Genomic DNA, 20,647 nt, shown 5'->3' with positions numbered 1-20,647 from the left:
GCAGCTTCTTCAGTCCGGCCGCCGTTTCCATTCGGCCGGACGTGCCCACTTCCCCAGCCTATCGTTATCATCCCATTCTCCCCCCTCTTTAGCTGCATCAATGTATCCCCTTCTCTCACACACAGATGGAACGACTCCTTTTGTGATTCATATATATATATATGCAGCTTCTTCAGTCCGGCCGCCGTTTCCATTCGGCCGGACGTGCCCACTTCCCCAGCCTATCGTTATCATCCCATTCTCCCCCCTCTTTAGCTGCATCAATGTATCCCCTTCTCTCACACACAGATGGAACGACTCCTTTTGTGATTCAAGACAAATATCGATCCTGATGTAGCGTAAGCTTGATTAAATAAAAAAATGAAATAATAAAATAAAAGGGTAAATATGTTGATTCACACAAAATATCAGGAAAATTACTATAAAAACTGTTGATTCACATAGAATACCGAATTTGGGAAGAGAGAAAATTCGAGAAAAACTCTAAAATTTTATTCAACTGAAATGGTCTTCATTATAAGATGACGTCCATATAAATAGGTGAAACAGAAACAAGAAGCTAACCTATTCTATAATTAAAATAATAAAAAATACGAAATTTTCCAATAAAAAAAGGAAAATTATGAAGTAGAAACTAAACTTGAAACTACTAGACGCAAGGAAAAAGAAAACACAATCGACAATAGAATCCGAATTTCCTAGGTCAACTTATTACAAAAACAGAAATTACTAAAAATGGAAAAAACTCCCATTTGGAGGCCTAAACAAAGGAATTTGCCCAAAAAATGTGACACATCGTGTCAAAGCGACAAGTTTTGTCCATTGGCCCGTTTCCTTTCAGAAAACAAATTTTTTTTCATCCAAATATGACATTGTCAAAAGACCTTAAGAAAATAAAAAATTTACCTTATTTGACTTTGGAATGTTCTCAACGCACCCAAAAGACTGGTTCCTTCTTTACTGCATCAATATCCCATTGAAAATCGCTTAAATCAACCAAGAAATCAGCTTTACTTAAACGTTATATGCTATTCGCAGACTTCGAAGAGACCCAATAAATTCTTTTTGTTCAATTTAGATTTTTCTTTTTGTTTTTATAATCTATTTTGTGTGTGTATTTGGCTATGTTGGCTTTAAAATTATACTTAAATACATATTATTTACGTTATTTTTGATATCTTAAAATTGAATAGGTCACGATATTGTTTTCTTATACATTTTCTAAGACAATCGATTAAAAAAAAAAAGCTTTGCTAGGGTTTTTAGTGAGAGGTGACAACTCACCATCTGGTGTGAGCTTTTAAAGTTTGTAAGAGGCTAGAGAAGCTACCTTTCAAGTTTCTGTTATAGGTTTGCTGGTTTCTTTTTATTTTTGGTTGAATAAAAGCATATATTCTTCAATTGGTTCAATCTCTCTTGCAGCTAGTAGCGTTTATAAAAGCCTAGAGAAACTTCCTTTCAAGTCTGTAAGGATACATGCAAACTCCCTTTGTTTCTGCAGTACATTGCTCACTTATCTCAAGGTCTATACTTTTCTATTATCCTTTTATTTGGTTCTCAATTTATGTTCATTTTTGTTTGGTTGGTTTCTTTTTATTTTTTTTAACTGAATAGAAGTATAAGAATGTCGTAGTGAGTAACATATTTCAGAATTCAGCTAGACTTTAATATATCGTCTCTACTAGTTAGACTATGAATATGTTGTTTCTGTCTCACTCATATGCTTTAGTTATCATGTTTCCTAATGTATTCAGTGTATGCGTTTCAACTTCACTTCTATTGTACTGCCTTGTACAATTGAAAAAAAATAATTTTGTTGATTTTTGTAATCTATTTAATTATGTTAGTTATTTTAATTACATATTTTTTATCTTTTACACTTTTATATTTTTTTATTGTATATACATTATTTTAATTAAGTGTCTCACTGGTTCTTTTTTTTTTTTTCCACCCTTAAAAGACTTAAACATCCATTAGTTTCTTTACGAAATATGGATAAATGTCCATGCACAAGATGTGGCAATCTGAAATTTCTTAATCGTGGTGAAACAAAATACCATTTATTTTGTAATGGCATTGATAAGAGTAATACAAAATGGGTATATCATGGTGAACAAGGAGACGACTTGCCTCATAAAAGGGATAGAAGGGAGGAAAAGGTATTCGATGATTTTAAGGATCACCCTAGAGATATAGTTATGGATGCAGAGGATTTACGTGTGGATCCTGATAATCAACCTAAAGAATTTGAGAGGTTGTTAGAAGATGCTGAAACACCTATCTACCCAGGTTCTCGAAATACAAAATTATCCGTATTGGTAAGGTTATATAATGCAAAAGCTCGACACGATCTGAGAAATAAAAGGATTTTCAGAATTTCTTTCTATAATAAGAGATATCTTGCCTGAAAAAAATGTGATGCCTCAATCTTCATAGAAGGCGCAGAAATCTTTAAGTACGATAGGCATGGTTTATGAAAAAATACAAGCATGTCTAAACGATTGCATCTTTTTATATCATAGAGAATACAAAGATATAACTAAGTGTCATAAATGCAAGCTTTCTAGATGGAAGCCGATCAAGAACTCTAATGGTGAACATATGGAAGGCATTCCCGCAAAGGTTTTATGGTATATTTCTCAATTCCGAGGTTTAAAAGTTTATTTCGGAATCCTAACATGCAAAACGTTTGAGATGGCATCATGATGAAAGAGCTAAGGGATGGCAAACTTCGACATCCAACAGATTCATTGGCGTGGCAAAAAGTGAATGAAATGTGGCCCGAAATTGAGAAAGACCCAAGGAACCTCCGACTTGGTCTTTCTGCAGATGGTATCAATCCCCACAGTACTCTTACTTGTTCATATAGTTGTTGGCCCGTACTTCTTACTATTTATAATTTTCTGCCAAAATTATGCGTGAAAAGAAAATCTATAATGTTGTCGATCTTAAAATCGAGGCTAAACAACCAGGGAATGATATAGATGTGTATTTAGATTGTTTTGATGCGTACAAAAAAGAAGATTTTAAGTTAAGGCCGTATATACTTTTTTGGACAATCAATGATTTTCGTGCTTATGGTAATTTGTCTGGGTGTGTTGTTAAAGGTTACTGCATGTCCAATGTGCGGTGAGAAGACATGTTCGAAAAGCTTAAAAAATTGTAAGAAAGAATGTTTTATGGGGCATAGAAAATATTTGGACCGTGATCATGCATTCCGGAGGCAAAAGAAAGCTTTTAATGGCGAACCAGAGTTTGGAGAAGCTCCAAAACCCTTAACTAATTAGGGAAGAGGTATAAGAAAAGGTGAGTTAATTTTGGTAAAAAGAGTATAGAAAAGGGACAAAAAAGATAGAGATGAAGAAGAAAGAGAGAAAGAGGTTGAGGAGTCAGAGGAGGTCAAGCTTATTAAAAAGTTATGGAAAAAGAAGTTAATTTTCTTTGAATTAGAATATAAATAACCGTCGTCTAATGTGTACATTAGTGGTGTTTTTACAAAAAATTGTCCTCTAATGTGCCTCATACATGCGTATTAGATGATAGTTAAAAACCGTCGTTGTATGTTGTGGACATTTTACGACTCTGGATATGACGACGGTTTGTAAAACCGTCGTCATATCTTTGAACGACAATTTTTAATGGTGTTAAATGTGATATTTGTACTAGTGTGTTAATTATTGTCATTACGATTGTGAATTACGTTCACATTTATGTGTTGATTGGCGACAAATGAATCACTAGCGCCTAGTTGAGCATGTTCTGTATCCTGTCTATACATGCGCTGCTAATTTGGCTTATGGTTATGCGATTCTTGTTTTTTAACACATGTTGTTATGTGAACATTTATTGTTTTTAATTAAATTTATAAGGTATGGGAAAATGTCTTACGGATAGAAATTTGTATTGAACCATCATATCTATATGTGTAAAGTTTTGACTGTTTTGCGTACTTTTCATTAACAAATATGATTTTATCACTTTAAACCACATTCAGAAAAAGTCCTCTATATATGCATCAGTTTTTTATACAGTCACTGCGTTAGAAAGCTCCCAGTAATTTCTCAACAAAAAAAAAAACCCGGCGTAAAAAACCCCCCAAAAATTTCCAAAAAAAAAAAAAAAAAAAAAAAAAAGCTACCAGTAAAAAAATAAAATAGAAAAAAAAGCTGTCATTGGATTCTAAATGTAGAAAGAGCTCGAGATTGCTTGAATGGTAGTTTAAAGATGCTAAATGCTTTCCTATCTAAAATCTTCCTGCTCGTTAAATAAAGAGTGAATCTTGCGTTCAATTAATCATGTTATTTGTACGATGTAGAATAAATTAAGAATCTAAAAAAGTCCATCTCTACATAAAGAAATTTGTAGGCATGGTACTAGTTTACACTAATGTTTTAATATGTAAAAAGTAAAACAGACCGCTTTTAATATAGATCTGACGGTTAAGAAGTAAATAACTATCGATAATTTATTTTTACAGAAATTATTAGTAAAAATCCCTCATTTTTATTTGTATTTTTATTTTTGTGTGTTTCACTCAATTTTTCCCAGTAATTCTTTCCACTTAAATCGATATCATTTACCAACCAGAGTTCTTTTACTAAGAATGTTTCAATATTCGACCGGCAAAAAAAACAAAAAAAGTTCCAATATTATGCCGATAGTTTCTTTTTCTTTACCAATCATGACAAGTTAAAGGTCAGTACTTGTGCCAAAAAACTTTTTCTTTTTATTAAAAAAAAGAAAAATCAAATTAATCCCCTTTGAAAAGTAAAAAAGAGAAAGCAAACATGTCTTGCAAGTGGAGCAACGTTGATGCCCAGCTTGGATTATACACAACCCCAATATCGCATGATTTGCGTAGTCAAAATTTAAAAAATAAAAAATAAATCGACAAATTAGAGAAGGGTATTCAAAGCAAGTTATTCGCTTACGCTTTGCTTATTTTAAGAAACAAAAAAAAAAAATTGAAAATTATTCGTTTAATTAACTAGAAAAAATTATATTACTGCAGAATTATTTACTAGAATAAAGTACCGTCCTCAGAAATGCGAGGCATCGGCGTCATTTGCTGTGAAATAAATGTACGTTTCGTTTGGTGCGTAGGATAGGACAACATTAGATAGCAAAATTTTAAAGTAATGAATTGAAATGTATGGAAAAGAGTAGGATTAGATTTTAGTTTAATCTAACCCAATGTTTTTTTTTTTTTTTTTTATGACTAAATGTGATCTTCATTCGCACAAGAAACAGGGCCAAGGGCCTACCACAACAGGCGCAACAGCGCAAAAACAACATAAAAAACTAATGACTTCTTCATTTGTATTCAAACTCAAAAAATGTTTAAATTTAAGTTACAATTTTATTTAAATTCATGTTCTTTTGTAAAATTTAAGTTTGAACTTGAGTTTAGAATTAGAATCTGAGTTCAAGTTCCCCTTTCAATTTAAGTTTATAAATTTAAACCCAAGTTAATGAATAATATTTTTTTTTAATTTTTAAAAACGTTATAACTTTTTCGTTTTAATTCCCATTAAGATGATTTTTTTCCATGTGTTCACAATAAAAAGACGAATAAAACCTCATCCATATACCCTATTAATATTCTCTATCACCATTGTGTTTTTATTAAAATATTATCTAAATACAAATTCAAGTTTTAACCCACCCAAATACAAACTCAAATAGATTCTCAATTCAAATCATAAATCAAAATGTGCACGTCCAAACACAAACTCAAATTATCAACTCAAACCATATTCAAATACATCATAACTCAATTCAAAATCTAAGACTCGACAAACCAACTAAACAAAGACTACCAAACTAAGAAAACCACCAGAAGAACAAACGCAACAAAACCAACTAAACAAATAAAAGACAGCAAACCCGAAGAAAAACTACTGACCCCAGACCACAGAATTGGACAGAACATCCTGAGGCAAACTCGCTTATCTCTAAAGCACCAGTCCTTTTCGTGACCTTAGAGTTATGACCTTAGCCTGTCCAAAGAGGAAAAGGAAGCTGCTAATTGATGAATCTCAGACAGAGCTGCTCTAATTTTACAACTAGACCCTTAATTTCATAAAAATTTACAAATACGTTCTTGGTGATTAACTGTTTTCCACAATATTGTCTAGTTAAAAGTTATCCCATCCTTCAGCAGGGATAACAACATCCCCTTCTTAGAAGATTTGAGCATGGGGCTGGACAAAGATTTATCCAATCCAGTGCTTTAAATATGTTCTTTAAACCAGTATTAAAATTTAATCTTATCCAACCTTATCTAATCCTTTTCTACGCACCAAACATGCCTGAAATGCATATTCATGTCTAATTATATACGGAATAAGTATCTGAAATAAGTACACCTCATGAATTAAATGAGACGTATATATAACTCTAGTACTACAGATCTTTTTTTTTTTTTTTCAATAACATGTTACTTACATATGTTTACGTTGTTGTATGATCTCATGTCTCACGTTGTAATAACGTACAGCTGGTTTTTTTTGTTTTTTTTTTGTTTTTTTTGTTTTAGTCACGCACAGCTGGTTAATACTCCTGACTTTTCCAAATAAAGAAAAAGCAAAAGGGAATAGACTGGCCAGATAAAATTATGGGCACCTTTTTTTTATACATTTTTTAAATATTATTAAAATACCCATTAATAAAATTATTGTTAAGGACAATAATATTTTTTAAAAATACTCATTGCACATTCCATCATTAAGAAAAAATATATTGCCTTCTAAAATTTACTGTGTCCTACTTTTTCAGAAGAATAACGATGAATTCTAACGTGAAAGAGTCTCCCCATAAAGAGGTACATGGTTAAATTATTTCTTAAAAGTTCTTTTGTTTTAATTTAATTTTGATGGTTATATCATTAGTTCTAAAAAAAAAAATCATGATTTATGAAAAAAAAATTTAAAGAAATTTTTTTGACTATGACTATATATTCTGCACGCTGACATGCGGATTTTACTGTGTGAATTGAGTATGGAAATTTGACTTCACTATGACCGAAGATCATCCTATTTGGTGACAACAGCGTCCCAACTTCTTTGGATTATATTTTCTTTGCGTCTAGTGCTTTGGGAAACTATATGCAGGTCTAGGAACCAGTTCGTTCACCAAGAAAAGCCTTTTGATCTAAACAGCGTCGTCCAAGAGGCTCTCTCCGAAGATCGTATAGGTACCAGGAAGTGCTCCGCTTAATATTTTGAGTCACTTTTTAATTTGGCAACATCATAGAAGAATGACAAACAAACAAAAAAAGAAAGAAGAAAAATGGAAACAATGTTCTTATTATTGGTGGGAGGATTAAAAAAAAAAGACAAAAACACGACTTTTTTTTTTTTCTAAATTCTAAGATGGCGTAACAAATAGAATGTAGAGTTGTTTAAGAATGTGTGTGTAAGAAGTAGTGTAAAAAGTAGAATTGAAAGTGATTTAGTTTTAGGGAATTTTTTAAAATTTTAAGAGCAGTGTAATAAGTAGAATGAGGGTGGTTTAAGAATGTGTGTGAAAAGTAGAAAAATGGTGTCAATAAACACACCTTAAAATTATAAGCATGGAAATGCCAAATTAAGTGAACAGAAAAAAAAAAAAGAAGCCAAATTAAGCAAAGAAATAAAAGACAAAAAGAAATTACCCTAGCCATTACTTTACCTATTTTTTTGTGGTGTGCATTACGAGTATTCTTTATTGGCTTCTCTCTGGCAGACATATGATATGCATGGTAAAGCATATTTCATACAAATTCCATATTATTAATTCATAATTTTCACTATTCATAAATACTGCTAAGTTATTGAAAATATTAATGTCAATGAAGTGATCTCATTCATTAATAACTCAAACGAAAAGATATTTATAAATATGAAATTATAATTAATGTAAGATCAAGATTAAAGTAAAATCAATGCCGACGAGATTCAATGTCTGATAGTTATTTAAAGGTCAATTAAATCTCATTTTTTATTCAGTTTAACGTAGACATACTACACCAGTAAATTCATACATAATCAAGACAAATCACTCAAATGAACTTAATACAGTCTAAACCCAACTTTATTTATCAACTGCGAACTTCATTTATTTAATCATAAGATATTTTTGTATTTATGACTTCTGTGATTGTCTGTAAAAATAACATAAATATATAAAATATAATTAAAATGACATTTTTTCAAAGATTCTTATGCACAGAACATATAATGAAATGCCTCAATAATTTTATTAATATCAGAAAATAAATACAAAAAATACTTTGAAAAGCATATAACCGAACAACTTATTTACGTTTATATGTTGTTGTTCGCATGTCCCACGTTTTAATAGCGTACAGATGGCTCTAATACTCCCGCCTTTTCCAAATAAAGAAAAAGCAAAAAGGAATAGATAAGCACATACAGTGCCAAGTGAAGCAAAGAAATAAAAGACAAAAAGAAATTAAGTACCCTAGCCATTACTTTACTTTTTTCTTTTTCTGAAGTTTTTTTTTTTTTTTTTTTTTTGATTTTTTTTTTTTTTTTTTTTTTTTTGGGTACTTGTGTGTGAATCACGAGTATTCTTTCTTGGCTTCTCATTGGCAGACATATGATATGCATGCCAATGCATATTATAAAGTAGACTAGTTTGTATATATAAGCTTGCACAAGATCATATTTTCTTCACAAAACCAAATCATCATTTTTTTTTAGATTTGCTACTACACATTAAAACTATGGATCCTTCAGAGGATACCAAAAACAAAACCGGTCCAGAAGAAGAACTTATCGACAAACTATTCAAAGCTGTGATGAAGAACAAATGGGAAGAGGTCGTGACGATATACAAGAATGACTCTACAGCTCACGAGGCCAAGCTGATAACCCGGTCGGAAGATACAGCTTTGCACATTGCGGTTTCAAACGGGCGGACTACAAGAGTCGCCGAATTGCTCGAAACAATCAATGAAAATGTGCTTATGAGGATGAAGAACGCAAAAGGAAACACGCCACTGCATTTGGCTGCAAGTCTCGGGAACCTGAAAATATGCGCGAAAATGGTGTCGAAAAATCGCGAAGTTATGGCCAATCTTCTTGCTGTTCGCAACGAGGAGGGGGAGACGCCAATCTTCTTGGCAGCTTGTCATGGCCATGATGATGTTTTCTTTTACCTGACCCAGAACATTCTTCACGTAGAAATAAAGGAAGAATATTTACGTAGAAATAATGGGGACACCATTCTTCACGTTACCATCTCTGGTGAATATTTCAGTAAGTACTCGGGCATGCCATTTTTTTCATGAATTTGTTTCTAGCTTGCCTTGGTTGAATTAATTCTTCAAGCTTTCACTTTTTTTTTTTTTTTGAAGAGTTTCATGCTTAATAAGTTTTAGTTACATAAGGACAAATGGAAGAGGAGATTTTCTGACTATTTTTGGCTTCATACAATTACCTTTAGTAATTTTTTAAGAGAGTAGATACTTTATCTATTTGTTTTTGCGCAATTTTCCTCACATAGTTTGATGCTTTTTTAAGGCTTCTTTTTTTTTTCTTTTTTTTCTTTTTTTGCCTTTCGGAATTTGTTTGCTTTAGTGGTTTTTCTTTGCACTTTTGTTAGTGATGTGCTAGTTAGCTTTGGTGCAAGTTATCCTTCCTTGTCGTCTTTTTACAAATGAGAAAAAAAGAAATAAAAGAAAGAACAAGAAAGAAAAGAAAATGAGCTTCAGTGCCGGTTTGTATTTAACTTTAGTTTTCAAGAATTTCATGATTTAGTTTTAACAGAACTTGAGAAATACCACAAGAATTAGACATGCATGTTACGATATATACCACTCCAATCTAAAGCTTGGATCTCCGAGGATGTTATTTCTAGTTTCAATGACATAAAAATATATATATGAGAGGGCACATTTACAGAAGATATTTGTTAATTAATATGGAATTAGCTTCAGTTCCATAATCTTATTCTTTTAAAAATAAAAAAAAATAAAGAAACATGACTATGAATAAGGATTTTTAATTAAAAGGGTTAATTTTATATGTAACGCGAAAAGAATAAGTGTCACACTTTGTCCAATTATGGTTTTGTATTAATTTTTTTCTTCTAATTTTTGCCTTGTCTAATTTGTATTCTTCAAAAAAAAAAAAAAAAAAAAAAAAAAAAAAAAAAAAAAAAAAACTTGGTTGGTATGTATTTTTCTGTGTTCTTTTATATCTTTTTTGTTTGTAATTTTCTTATTAATTTTTGCTTTTCAAAAGCAAACTTAGTATATTTTCTGTATTTTTAAAAATTTTTTTTTTTTCCTTTTTGTAGATATGGCAATGAAGATAATTGACGACTACCAATATTTAGTCGACGCTATGAATGTGGATGGTTTATCTCCACTTCATGTTCTGGCCAATAAGCCGAATGCCTTCAAAAGCAGCACTCAACTTAGAACATTTGACCGATTTATATACTACTGTATGAATTCTTTCCTACCTACATCTTTTAATTAGCAAATTTTATTTTTACCATTTGTTTTAGAAAATAGTGCCAGAGAAAAAATTCTGCACAAATTTATTAAAAATAGTAACAAAACTATGCATCCAAATTTGTGCTTTATTTATTTTTTCTTTTCTATACTCCCAAAATCATAAAAATGAAAAAAGAAGAGTAAATGTCATAGCAATTTATTACTTCTACAAATCTCGATAATAGTTTATTATTATTATTATCATCATTATAGCAAAAATTCATTTGTGACTTCCATAAAAAAAAAAAAAAATTCATTTGATGACATTCAAATTAGTATAATCTTTTTTCACTGATTGATGAGCCGTACCAATATTTTCGTATATTAACAATTTTCAAATTCACATGAATATATGAGTTTACAATTTAGTGATTTAATGCAGATATTGTATAAATCTATAATCTATAGTGTTTGAAATCTATAAGAATATCTTCTTTTTTAAGTTTTGTACTTCCACCAAAAATACAAGTGTAAATGAACAAAATGAGTCAATTTCCTGTTAATCAAGTCAAAGAGTTTACATAAAACTTCATGAAAGCATGAATTATAAAACTACATATATGCATAAACTTCACTTGTACAAAAAGGAGATACTTTAGAAACTATCATCAAATTCAGATGACTGTTTACAAGAAAATTTAATGTGCTCATACGGATTTTAAAACAAGGAAATCTTTGTGGCGTGTTTTTATAGTATATTAGATGAAGTTTTCCCAAGAACTTTGTTAAACAGGTGTTGTCTAATCTTGAATATGTGGTATTACTTCCAAAAAAATCCGGCCCCAAAAAGATTGTGTAACAAAATCACAGCCAAGGAAAATATTATCTGGTGGAAAGCAAAATACCCAGACTTAAAATTTCATTTTTTGACTAATTATATCATCGATGATCTCCCACATGTTTAGTCAAAGATGGATATTGTAGCTTGGGTTCTTAGGCTGATTTGTAGGATATGATTAATTGAAGACAATATATGAAAGAAGATTCTGAGAAATAAAAAAATTTAGAAACATAAAGCTCGGAGTAAAAAGGATTTGAAAAACAGGAACAATCACGTTTTCTTAAGTGGCTATTCCTTTGCATTCATTCTTTAGAGCATCACCTATGTAATGCTATGATTGATGTGCTAATAACAAATTTAATATTTAAGTAGTGTAATAAACACTTTCCAATACAAATGTCATGCATTATGCCAAATTTGCCACATGGTATATTTTGTGATAAGTTGCCACAAATATAACTTATGAAAAATTAATTTGACATTTGATTGCTATACGTTGATATATTTATTTATTTTACGTAATCATTATAACTTTTAAAATTTTAAATTATTTTAAAATTAAAAGTTTACTTTTATAATTTTCAAACCTTAATAATTACAGAGGAAAATTAATTTAGCATTTAAACAACATTATGTATTGAAATACAAATAAAATAATATCTCTTATCTTATTTTTGGAACTAAATATACAATTCACATTTGTATTGGAGATGTTCTTAGTTTTGATGTAGTTTTGGAGGATTTTGTGTGTGTGTGTGTGTTTTTTTTCCATCGGTCTTTGATCTTTTATGCATGTATATGTGGGTTTTATATTAATTAGTTTATTCTTTCCACTCTTATATATATATATATATATATATATATTCTCGAGTTGCTTCATTATCATAAATTCCAGGTTTGTATGTGGACTTAAATATTATTGTGAAAAAGAAGCTGGGAGCATCTGAAAAGAAGAAGATTGAGAAATACAGAAGACACATTGGTGGAGAAGACATTGACATCGGAGAACATTATCCAAAAAACTATGAGACGTGCATGAACTTCTTCAACTTTCTGCTTAAAAAATTGTTTCGAGCAATAAGTGGGTGAATTCGTAAATCTTAATTTATACTGATTATATGTGTATACACACACACACACACACGCACACACACATTTATATATATCAGTTTCCAACCTTGTAAAATTATCAAATACTTATTAGAACCCCATCTTTGATCTTATTTTGTAGTTGGACGTACTTCAAACAGTGGTAACAATGAAGATGAGGAGAATCCCCTAGGATTAGGTAAATAATTGTGCAATATTTCCTTCATGAGAACAATATTAGAATATTTTAAATATTTGAATTGTATAGTTATCTATTAGGTTATGGTATCTTTTAATTTTAGCATTGAACTTGAATTTAAGATTATGTCTTTTCCCTTAGGAGTTTTTAAATTTAGTAAAGTTTAGCTTATTAGTTTCATTTCTTTGTAAGTTGAGTTCTTGTTCTTCTATTGATTCATTTGTTTCTCTTTTTTTATTCTACTTTCTCTCTTTATAGGTGGTTTTATATTTTATATATTGTCTCTTTTATCTTGATCATCTAATATGACATCCCTTTTACTATTGTTTTGAGGACAAAGAGAAAATCCTATTACTAGTGATACAAATAACTAGTCTTGAAAAAGAAAAAAGTTAGAAAGACTGGCAATGTCTAGCACCATAAACTAATAAAAGATGGGTCCTACATTATAGTTGCACATATAAAGCACCCTACTGATCCGTACGTCAAGCAATTTTCTTGTGAAAACTGATATTTATACTATGACATAATCATAGAAGACAAACTACTGTAGGATATGGGTCTGAAATGCCATCTTCCCCGTCGACTGTGGGTTCAGATGAACAAAAAGATGGTGCACAAGGTGTTTCAAGTAGTTCAACAGCGAGCTCATCTTGTAAGCGAGTAGTGTTAAAGGTGTAAAATGGACATCATGTATGTATTTGCGTGTGTGTGTGTGTGTGTGTATATATATATATGTATGTATGTAAGTATGTATAGAGTCAAATTAAATATATGATTTGCAAAAATCATTCCATCGCCAGATATATATTATGATACATTTTTAGACAAATTTGATGTTTTGAGTGAAAACACTAACTAATGCAAAGTATAGTGAAGAAAGATTCACACAATTTTTAATTGGTACGTAAGTAATTAATTTTGAGATTAATAAATAAACAAATTCATGAGTATCTTTATATCATTCATATAATATAGTACGTATCTAGCTAAAAGACTCTTACGAGTTAGGAGCAGCAGTAACTAGGATTATGTTGCCATTAATTTTCAATACTTCATGCATGCTTTTGTCTGAAAATCAATCTAAATAAGTAAGAGCCTTTTCATATGATGTTATTTATCTAATATCTTTATTTTTCAGTTAAAAGATTTCAATCCTTGTTCTTTTTTTGTTTGAATGTATTTCTCTGGTACAGCCAAGGGACAAGAGAAAATTGAAGACACCACTGGCGAGAAGAAAGATTCGAAGCAAACTAGCAGCTTCAAGCAATACTGTAAGACAAATCGTTTACTTACATTTTAGAATTAATCGTTTACTCTTGTGTTTGGCTGCGTTATTAAAATGGTAATGTTAACAAGAATCATATAAAAATTAATAGGAAGAGTGTTCGCCCGCAAGCGTACGGTGTCGAGTTTTATTAGTATACAGTGAGTGAGTATCGTCTCTATAAAGATTGAGTGTTAAATTACCGCTAAGTACCGTGATTATTGTAACTCAAATTTATCTATGCAACGGAACTAAATGAAATAAAATAGAACTTAAATAGATATAAATACCAAAAAAAGATAAAATATGAAAACTTCTATACACAAGTGTACTAGGGACTTGACTTCATCTTATTATTCCTATGTTCATCATATTAAGCCGATGCTAGCCAATTCCACTCAATTCATTAATTAAGGGGCATAATCTAACCTCGCTACCTCTCTCGAGCGTCAAACGAAGTCATATGCATGAATACCCGAATTCATATTCCTATCTAACCTGTTTACTCATACACTCATTAAGTTTAGCCCTCAAATTAGAACTCAAATGTCAGATTGCCTCCAAACCTCATAACAATTGAAATCCTAGTTGATAATCAAGGTCATGATCACCTCAGCTCCCGGTCTCACAATATCCTAAACTCTCAATGAGATTATCTAAGTGTCAATCTCTTCTCGCACTCACAACAACCTAGACTATATATCCTAATTCCGAACTATGAAATCAATCTCTCTTGAGCATCAAAATCACAATATAAAATTATCTAACTCAGTGGCCATATAAATTAGAAACATAAAAAATAGAGAAACATAAATAAATTAAAATGGAATTTAAACTAACAATTGAAAATTTATTCAAAATATAGTTCAAACAAGGTTACATGAAGTCTTAGAATAATAATCTAGCTCAACACAGAGGAATCCATAACCAAAAATAAAATCTAAAAACTTAAAAGGAAATAAAGGAAGAAGGAAAAACTATGTTGGAAGAATGATCTTCAAAGCTTGAATCCACCATCTTCTCATGAGATTTTGTGCCTCCTTTTCCTTCTTCCTCCCCCTTTAATTATTGGCTCATTTTCCTTTTATATCCCCCTCAAATCAGCCCTAAAATGACAATATTATGTGTCTAAGATCAAGAGAAACCCTAACTAGAGGAGTTCAACGGATCCAACGGATGAATTTCCTGCGGGCAGCGGGTGTGTGGTTTTCCTGCTCTCAGGCTGGAAATCTGTTGCTGCGGATGAATTTCCTGCTGCAATGGTTGTGTGATTTTGATGAGGATTTTCGCCTTCTATATGGACGAATTTGTGTTTGGTGCCTTCATGAAAATTATAGCTCTGTCTCTTATCTTTTCAAAGCCACAAAGATCATCTCATTTGAATTTCGAATGACAAAGTTATGCTCCAAATACTAAAATATATTCCAAAGTCAAATTTGCTCCCTCTTTTTTTTCTAATCCAATCCTTTTTGCACTTAATTTACCTACACACAGATAAAATAAAAACACATCAAACAAACACAAATGCTTGAGAATGTCACAAATAATTAAGGTCAAAAGTACGTGATTTAAGAGTAAAATACTCACTCATCAAAAAGAATAAAAAATAAATCAATTGCTTTATGTGGTTGAAATTAATTTGAAAATTGAAAGCACTATGTCATGAATTAAAAATATTTTGTAATTTGATTATTTAATGGAATAGAATTAATACTGTACCCCTTCTCTTTAAAGGAATAAAACATTATTACTTATTTTATACCTCGTTTATCGACACTGATCAAGGCTATATATATTTAATTTTATTTGGTTTAACAAGACGAATAATCATACTACATATTCTATCAATAGTTTTTTTTTAACCATAAGTTTTAGTTAATTATTATTTCTTGTGAAGAATACACAGGCAGAAAGTAAAAGTAGTTACTCTTTCTTTTTTCTTTTTTTGTCATTTAGGTTTTGAGGAAGTAAAGATGGACGATAATAGAGAAAGATTATTTCCTCCCAATTATGACACGCTCGTGCTACTCTCACAGTTTGTGCTGAAGGTCTTTCTAGTCATCCTCGGAGTGGGTATGTACTTAACTATCATATTACTTTTAAGTACATCAATATAAATGGTGAGAGTGGATCACCTCAAAGAGAGGAGAGAATTCTACCGTAAGGGATGAAAAAATTATATTTAATAGATAGTCAAAAAACCATCATATAAGATTTTGTCAGTTTTGTATATATATTTTTTCTCATTTAGATATGATCAATTTTAACTAGATCTTAAATATAATGTCTATTATTGATAGAGAAATTTTACTATAGAAAGCTCGTTAGAGAAAAATGTCTCATATACAAGGAAACCGAGATGAATTTGGGTCCGTTTGTTTCATATATTCGAACTCAACTCATTGATTCTGCTGCAGTGTTTTTCTCTCACAAAAAATTTAAATTTTAAATATTAAAATCAAGAATTATGATTTGAGTATACTTTTCAAGCTTTTATCATGAGTAGCCGTTATTATTCTACGCAACTTTTCTCAAAAATTTTCTTTTAATTAATTAAGTGGTAAAATAAATAAAATAAAAAATGAATAGATACCTAATCCTTAAAACTTTTATTAAAAAAAAAAAAAATCTACCGTATTAGTATAAGTATGTACCTCTAACTTTTCAAACAAATGATGAGAATAAATAACTAACACCAGAATGAAAAATAACATCCCGACTAAGTTGGTACGTACCGTTTTAAACCCTTGCAAATACCTTTACTAATTAATGAAAATTATACCTGAAGATTTTAGCCACATGGTTGCAGGAATTTGGAGGATAAATGAGCTTCAAAGGAAGAAAGAACTACACATGAGGGCCAAACTTGTCATGGAGAAATTGGTGGAGTATACCAAACTCTACATATCGTATGGCAACACTGGATCAGAGCCCGATCGTCGTAAAGCTCAGGAAATTCCTGATTTTAATCCTGCCGAAGTGACAGAAAAAGAGATAAACAGTAAGTACATTTTATATGCTTGCTAGCTGCACAAATTTATACCAATCTAGTAGGTTCAAATATTATACTTTCCCAGCAGCTTTTTTTGGACTGTTTTAATTTTGTAATTCGAATTAAGATGTGATTTTATATAATAATTTTTTATTGTAGTAAAAAAATTAAATTTAATAATTTTTAAAATTTTTTTATTGTAACAAAATTCGAATTCTAAACTCAAATCAGTAAAATGAACAGGACTTCTTTACTATTGCATACTTATATTATGTACTCTACTTAATTAAGGTCAAGACAAGGACGCTGAACAAAAGAACGTCGTCCTTTTGCCAATAGAGAACAGACAACCCCATGTTTACAAGTTCCTTACGAAAAAGGAGAATATTCCGATCGACATCGTTTTCTGGCACGTCGATGATCAAGGTAACAGTAGATAAATTACAAAAATATACCTTAATTTAGTTCAACTTGTTTTTCAATTTATCTCTTTTTTTTTTTTTTAGAAACCAAAAATATGTTGTGAAAATTTGGAAAATTATATTTTATTTTCGTCCCTCCCATTTTGGACAAAATAAAAAACAGGGGAAAGAGACAAAAAAAATTAAATACTCATTGAAAAAAACAATATGGGCGGTGGATATTTTTTCTTTAAAAAAAAGTATTTTGTTTATAGATTTTGATATTTTTAAATGTGTAGAATACTCTTCTCATAAACTATTCAAGGGTTTCTCGTTCTTTTTTTGTTTAATAAAAAAATGCGCGAGGGATGAAATTGAATATTTGATCAAATCTAAAGGATTTCTTTTCATTTTCAAGAAACGTAGACATAAATTGAGAAGAAAAATGAAACTAAAAGATGTATTTATGTAATTAACTACCCCATAAGAAACACTAAAAATTATATCTTTATAGTATACTCGATTAAGCTTAACTTAATTAATTACCACACTATAATAAATCTTTACAGAGAAGACGAGTAATACCATTAATTATGTATCCTTATGCCGGATGCATAAAAGCGAGTTAGCGGGTTTTTTTTTTTTTTTTTTTTTTTTTTTTTTTTTTTTCCTTCTTGTCAAGCTAGCTGTTATGTTTTCCCTCCCTGAAAATAGCTTTTATTTTTCCAAGAATATGTATCTTGTTTTGGTGCTTTTGTCACCTAATTCTAGAGTTCCTAAATTGATGATCAATATGTTAAAATGTGAAAGAAAACATCCACATGCATGTGACAAGGATGTGTTTCATTGGAAATTCCAGCCTTTTCATTCAAACTAGTTCGCCTAACATGTGATATGGTGTTTTCTTTCAAATTCTAACGTCATCGAGTGTGCAAGTACACTTTGTTAAGTTCATGAGTGAATAATGTCAAAATTTAAAATTTAAAAGCTAACTTGCCAAAGCATGAAGATTTATTTCATTATTATGAATCATAAACAACTAATACATATACACTTCGATTTGTTATAACTTAATAATACATCATGCACGCAGAGAAGAAAGGGAAAGGTCAAACACCAATATTGATAGCTGCGAAGGCAGGAATAACTGAGATGGTAGAGAAGATCTTCGAAGAATTTCCAGTGGCAATTCAAGACGAGGACGCTGAACAAAAGAACGTCGCCCTTTTGGCAATAGAGAACAGACAACCCCATGTTTACATGTTCCTTCTGAAAAAGGAGAATATTCCGACCGACAGCGTTTTCCGGCACGTCGACAATCAAGGTAACAGCGCTCTGCACCTGGCCGCCACTCAATGCAAGGAGTATCGCCCTTGGCTCATCTCTGGAAGTGCCCTGCAAATGCAATGGGAACTTAAATGGTTTCAGGTACATATGCTTAACCTATAAATTTTTGTTATAATATACACCAACACCCACCGGTAATTAGGTTTTTTGTTTTTTCTTTCTGCAAATGCATAGTCCCTTGACTTGGCAGGAACCTTAAAGTGAGGTTATGGAGTGTAAAACTTGAACCTCACTTCAAGGTTAGTGATTACAGGCGAGGACATAACCGATGTCATCTTTGAACTAAAATATAAATGATGCGTTTTGAATTGATTTTTTCTTGTTTTTGAAAATATTTTGCACATCTTTTAAGGTATAAAAATGAAAACCGTCTTCAAACCGTGTTTGTTTAGCAAATATTTAGAAAACGAAAATGAAAATAAAAAATAGTAAGAATGATTTTTGTGAAGAAATTAGAAAACGATTGAAAGTTATTTTTTATTTTCTGTTTTCATTTCCTAGTACTTATCAACAAAATTATAATATATTAATTAATAACAGATTTATGACATACAATGAAATACTTGCATTTTTTTTTTTCAGAATGAAATATTTGCTACTTCAAAACAAGGAATCAAATAATAAAAATAAGAAGAGGCATAAATTCTCCCACAATCTCCCTTTCGAAATCTCAAATCAATCCTTCCAAAAAAAAAAAAAATGCATGGTTTTTCTTTATTTCTTTCTTTCTCTCTCTTTTATTTATTATTATTATTTTTTAAAAGATTTCTACGTGATATATTAGTTTGGTGCCGCAGTTTGTGAAGAACAGCATGCCACCAAACTACTTCCGTAAATACAACGAAAAAAAAGAGAAGCCAGATGAAGTGTTCGCCAGTACGCACAAAGATCTCATCAAAGACGGAAGCGAATGGCTGGGCAAAACCTCCGAGTCCTGCTCCGTCGTGGCAGCTCTCGTAGCAACGGTTGCATTCGCGACATCCTCAACCGTCCCCGGCGGAATCAATGAGGACAAGGGGACTCCAACACTCGAAGACGAGCCCGCCTTCAACGCCTTCGCCATCTCATCCTTGGCCGCTCTCTGCTTCTCCATCACCGCCCTCGTCTTCTTCCTCTCCATCCTAACCTCTCGGTACCAGGTGAAGGACTTCGCCTTGGACTTGCCTCGGAAACTTCTTCTTGGTTTGACGTCGCTCTTCGCTTCCATAGCATCCATGTTGGTGTCGTTTTGCGCTGGACATTTATTCGTTCTTAATGGTCAATTGAGATACGTAGCTTATCCTTTATATGCTTTTTTGTGTCTCCCAATCACGTTCTTTGCTTTTGCGCAATTGTCTCTCTACTTTGATCTTCTCTTGTCCATCTTCAAAAAGGTTCCACAACGTAGCTATGAGGTTCTTGCCAATTAGATCTTACTATTATTATCTTTTTAATTTTGCGCTGATCAGTTTGATCAGTGCTATATCCGCTTGATTTGTTTTTGAGAGTGAGGCTCTTGATCATGGAAAAGTTGTGTCTGTACTTTTTTTTGTTTTTTTTGGTCTGAAGACAAATACTGTTGTACTTGAGAAAGTATTACCTTTTTAATTTTGCTTTGGGTTTGAATGCAAAACATATTAATATCAAGTCATTGGTAGTACGTGCTTATCTGATCAAGTTTGCTTACTAAAATAAGTAAGAAAAAAAAGTTTGCTTACTAATAGAATTCTTCATTACTTAAATTAATTTTTTGATATAAGAGACAAAAAAAATCAGCACAAATATATAATGGTTATGCCAATATTTGAACTTTTAATAAGTATCGTTATTTTAACTAAAAGCTCTCATTTTAAAGATTTAAAAAAAAATACCTTATAAAATGAGAAATAGTAGGAAATAGGCCAATATGAAAAGCTTAAGAAAGAATATAGGCCAACTTTTAGTTATAAAAATTAATAGGCTATAACTTGTCAAGTTATGATTCATAATCAGATAAGTTATGGACAAACTTGTCAAGTTATGGTTTATAACCAGACAAGTTATGGACAAAATTCGGGAATAACTTGTCAAGTTATGGTTCATAAC

The 20,647-nt window shown here is 31.1% G+C and overlaps 1 protein-coding gene across 3 annotated transcripts; it reads left to right on the top strand.

Moving 5' to 3' along the window:
* Positions 1–8,719: 8,719 nt before the first annotated feature.
* LOC21401695 lies at positions 8,720–20,125 on the top strand. 3 transcript variants are annotated; one of them, XM_010103471.2, is made up of 11 exons: positions 8,720–9,263; positions 10,306–10,455; positions 12,184–12,369; positions 12,520–12,576; positions 13,130–13,231; positions 13,773–13,850; positions 15,800–15,916; positions 16,653–16,844; positions 17,127–17,261; positions 18,330–18,664; positions 19,381–20,125. In XM_010103471.2, the coding sequence occupies exons 1-11, from the start codon at positions 8,729–8,731 to the stop codon at positions 19,990–19,992; spliced, it is 2,499 nt and encodes an 832-aa protein (XP_010101773.1). In that variant the 5' UTR covers positions 8,720–8,728; the 3' UTR covers positions 19,993–20,125. The 3 variants fall into 3 exon arrangements, with proteins under 3 accessions (XP_010101773.1, XP_024024899.1, XP_024024898.1); XM_024169131.1 differs by having other exon boundaries at positions 19,368–19,493; XM_024169130.1 differs by lacking the exon at positions 13,130–13,231.
* The last annotated feature ends 522 nt before the right edge of the window (positions 20,126–20,647 follow it).

The sequence above is a fragment of the Morus notabilis genome, unplaced genomic scaffold (genome assembly GCF_000414095.1).
Source record: "Morus notabilis unplaced genomic scaffold, ASM41409v2 Scaffold285, whole genome shotgun sequence".
Classification (NCBI taxonomy): Eukaryota; Viridiplantae; Streptophyta; class Magnoliopsida; order Rosales; family Moraceae; genus Morus; species Morus notabilis.
The sequence above is the reverse complement of the archived record's forward strand: the minus strand, read 5'-3'. Positions and strand labels throughout refer to the sequence as shown.

Coding starts and splice junctions, on each gene's coding strand:
- LOC21401695 (XM_010103471.2), top strand. CDS start 8,729: ATGGATCCTTCAGAGGATACCAAAAACAAAACCGGTCCAGAAGAAGAA. Junction 9,264..10,305: donor CATCTCTGGTGAATATTTCA/GTAAGTACTCGG, acceptor TCCTTTTTGTAG/ATATGGCAATGAAGATAATT. Junction 16,845..17,126: donor GACAGAAAAAGAGATAAACA/GTAAGTACATTT, acceptor TACTTAATTAAG/GTCAAGACAAGGACGCTGAA.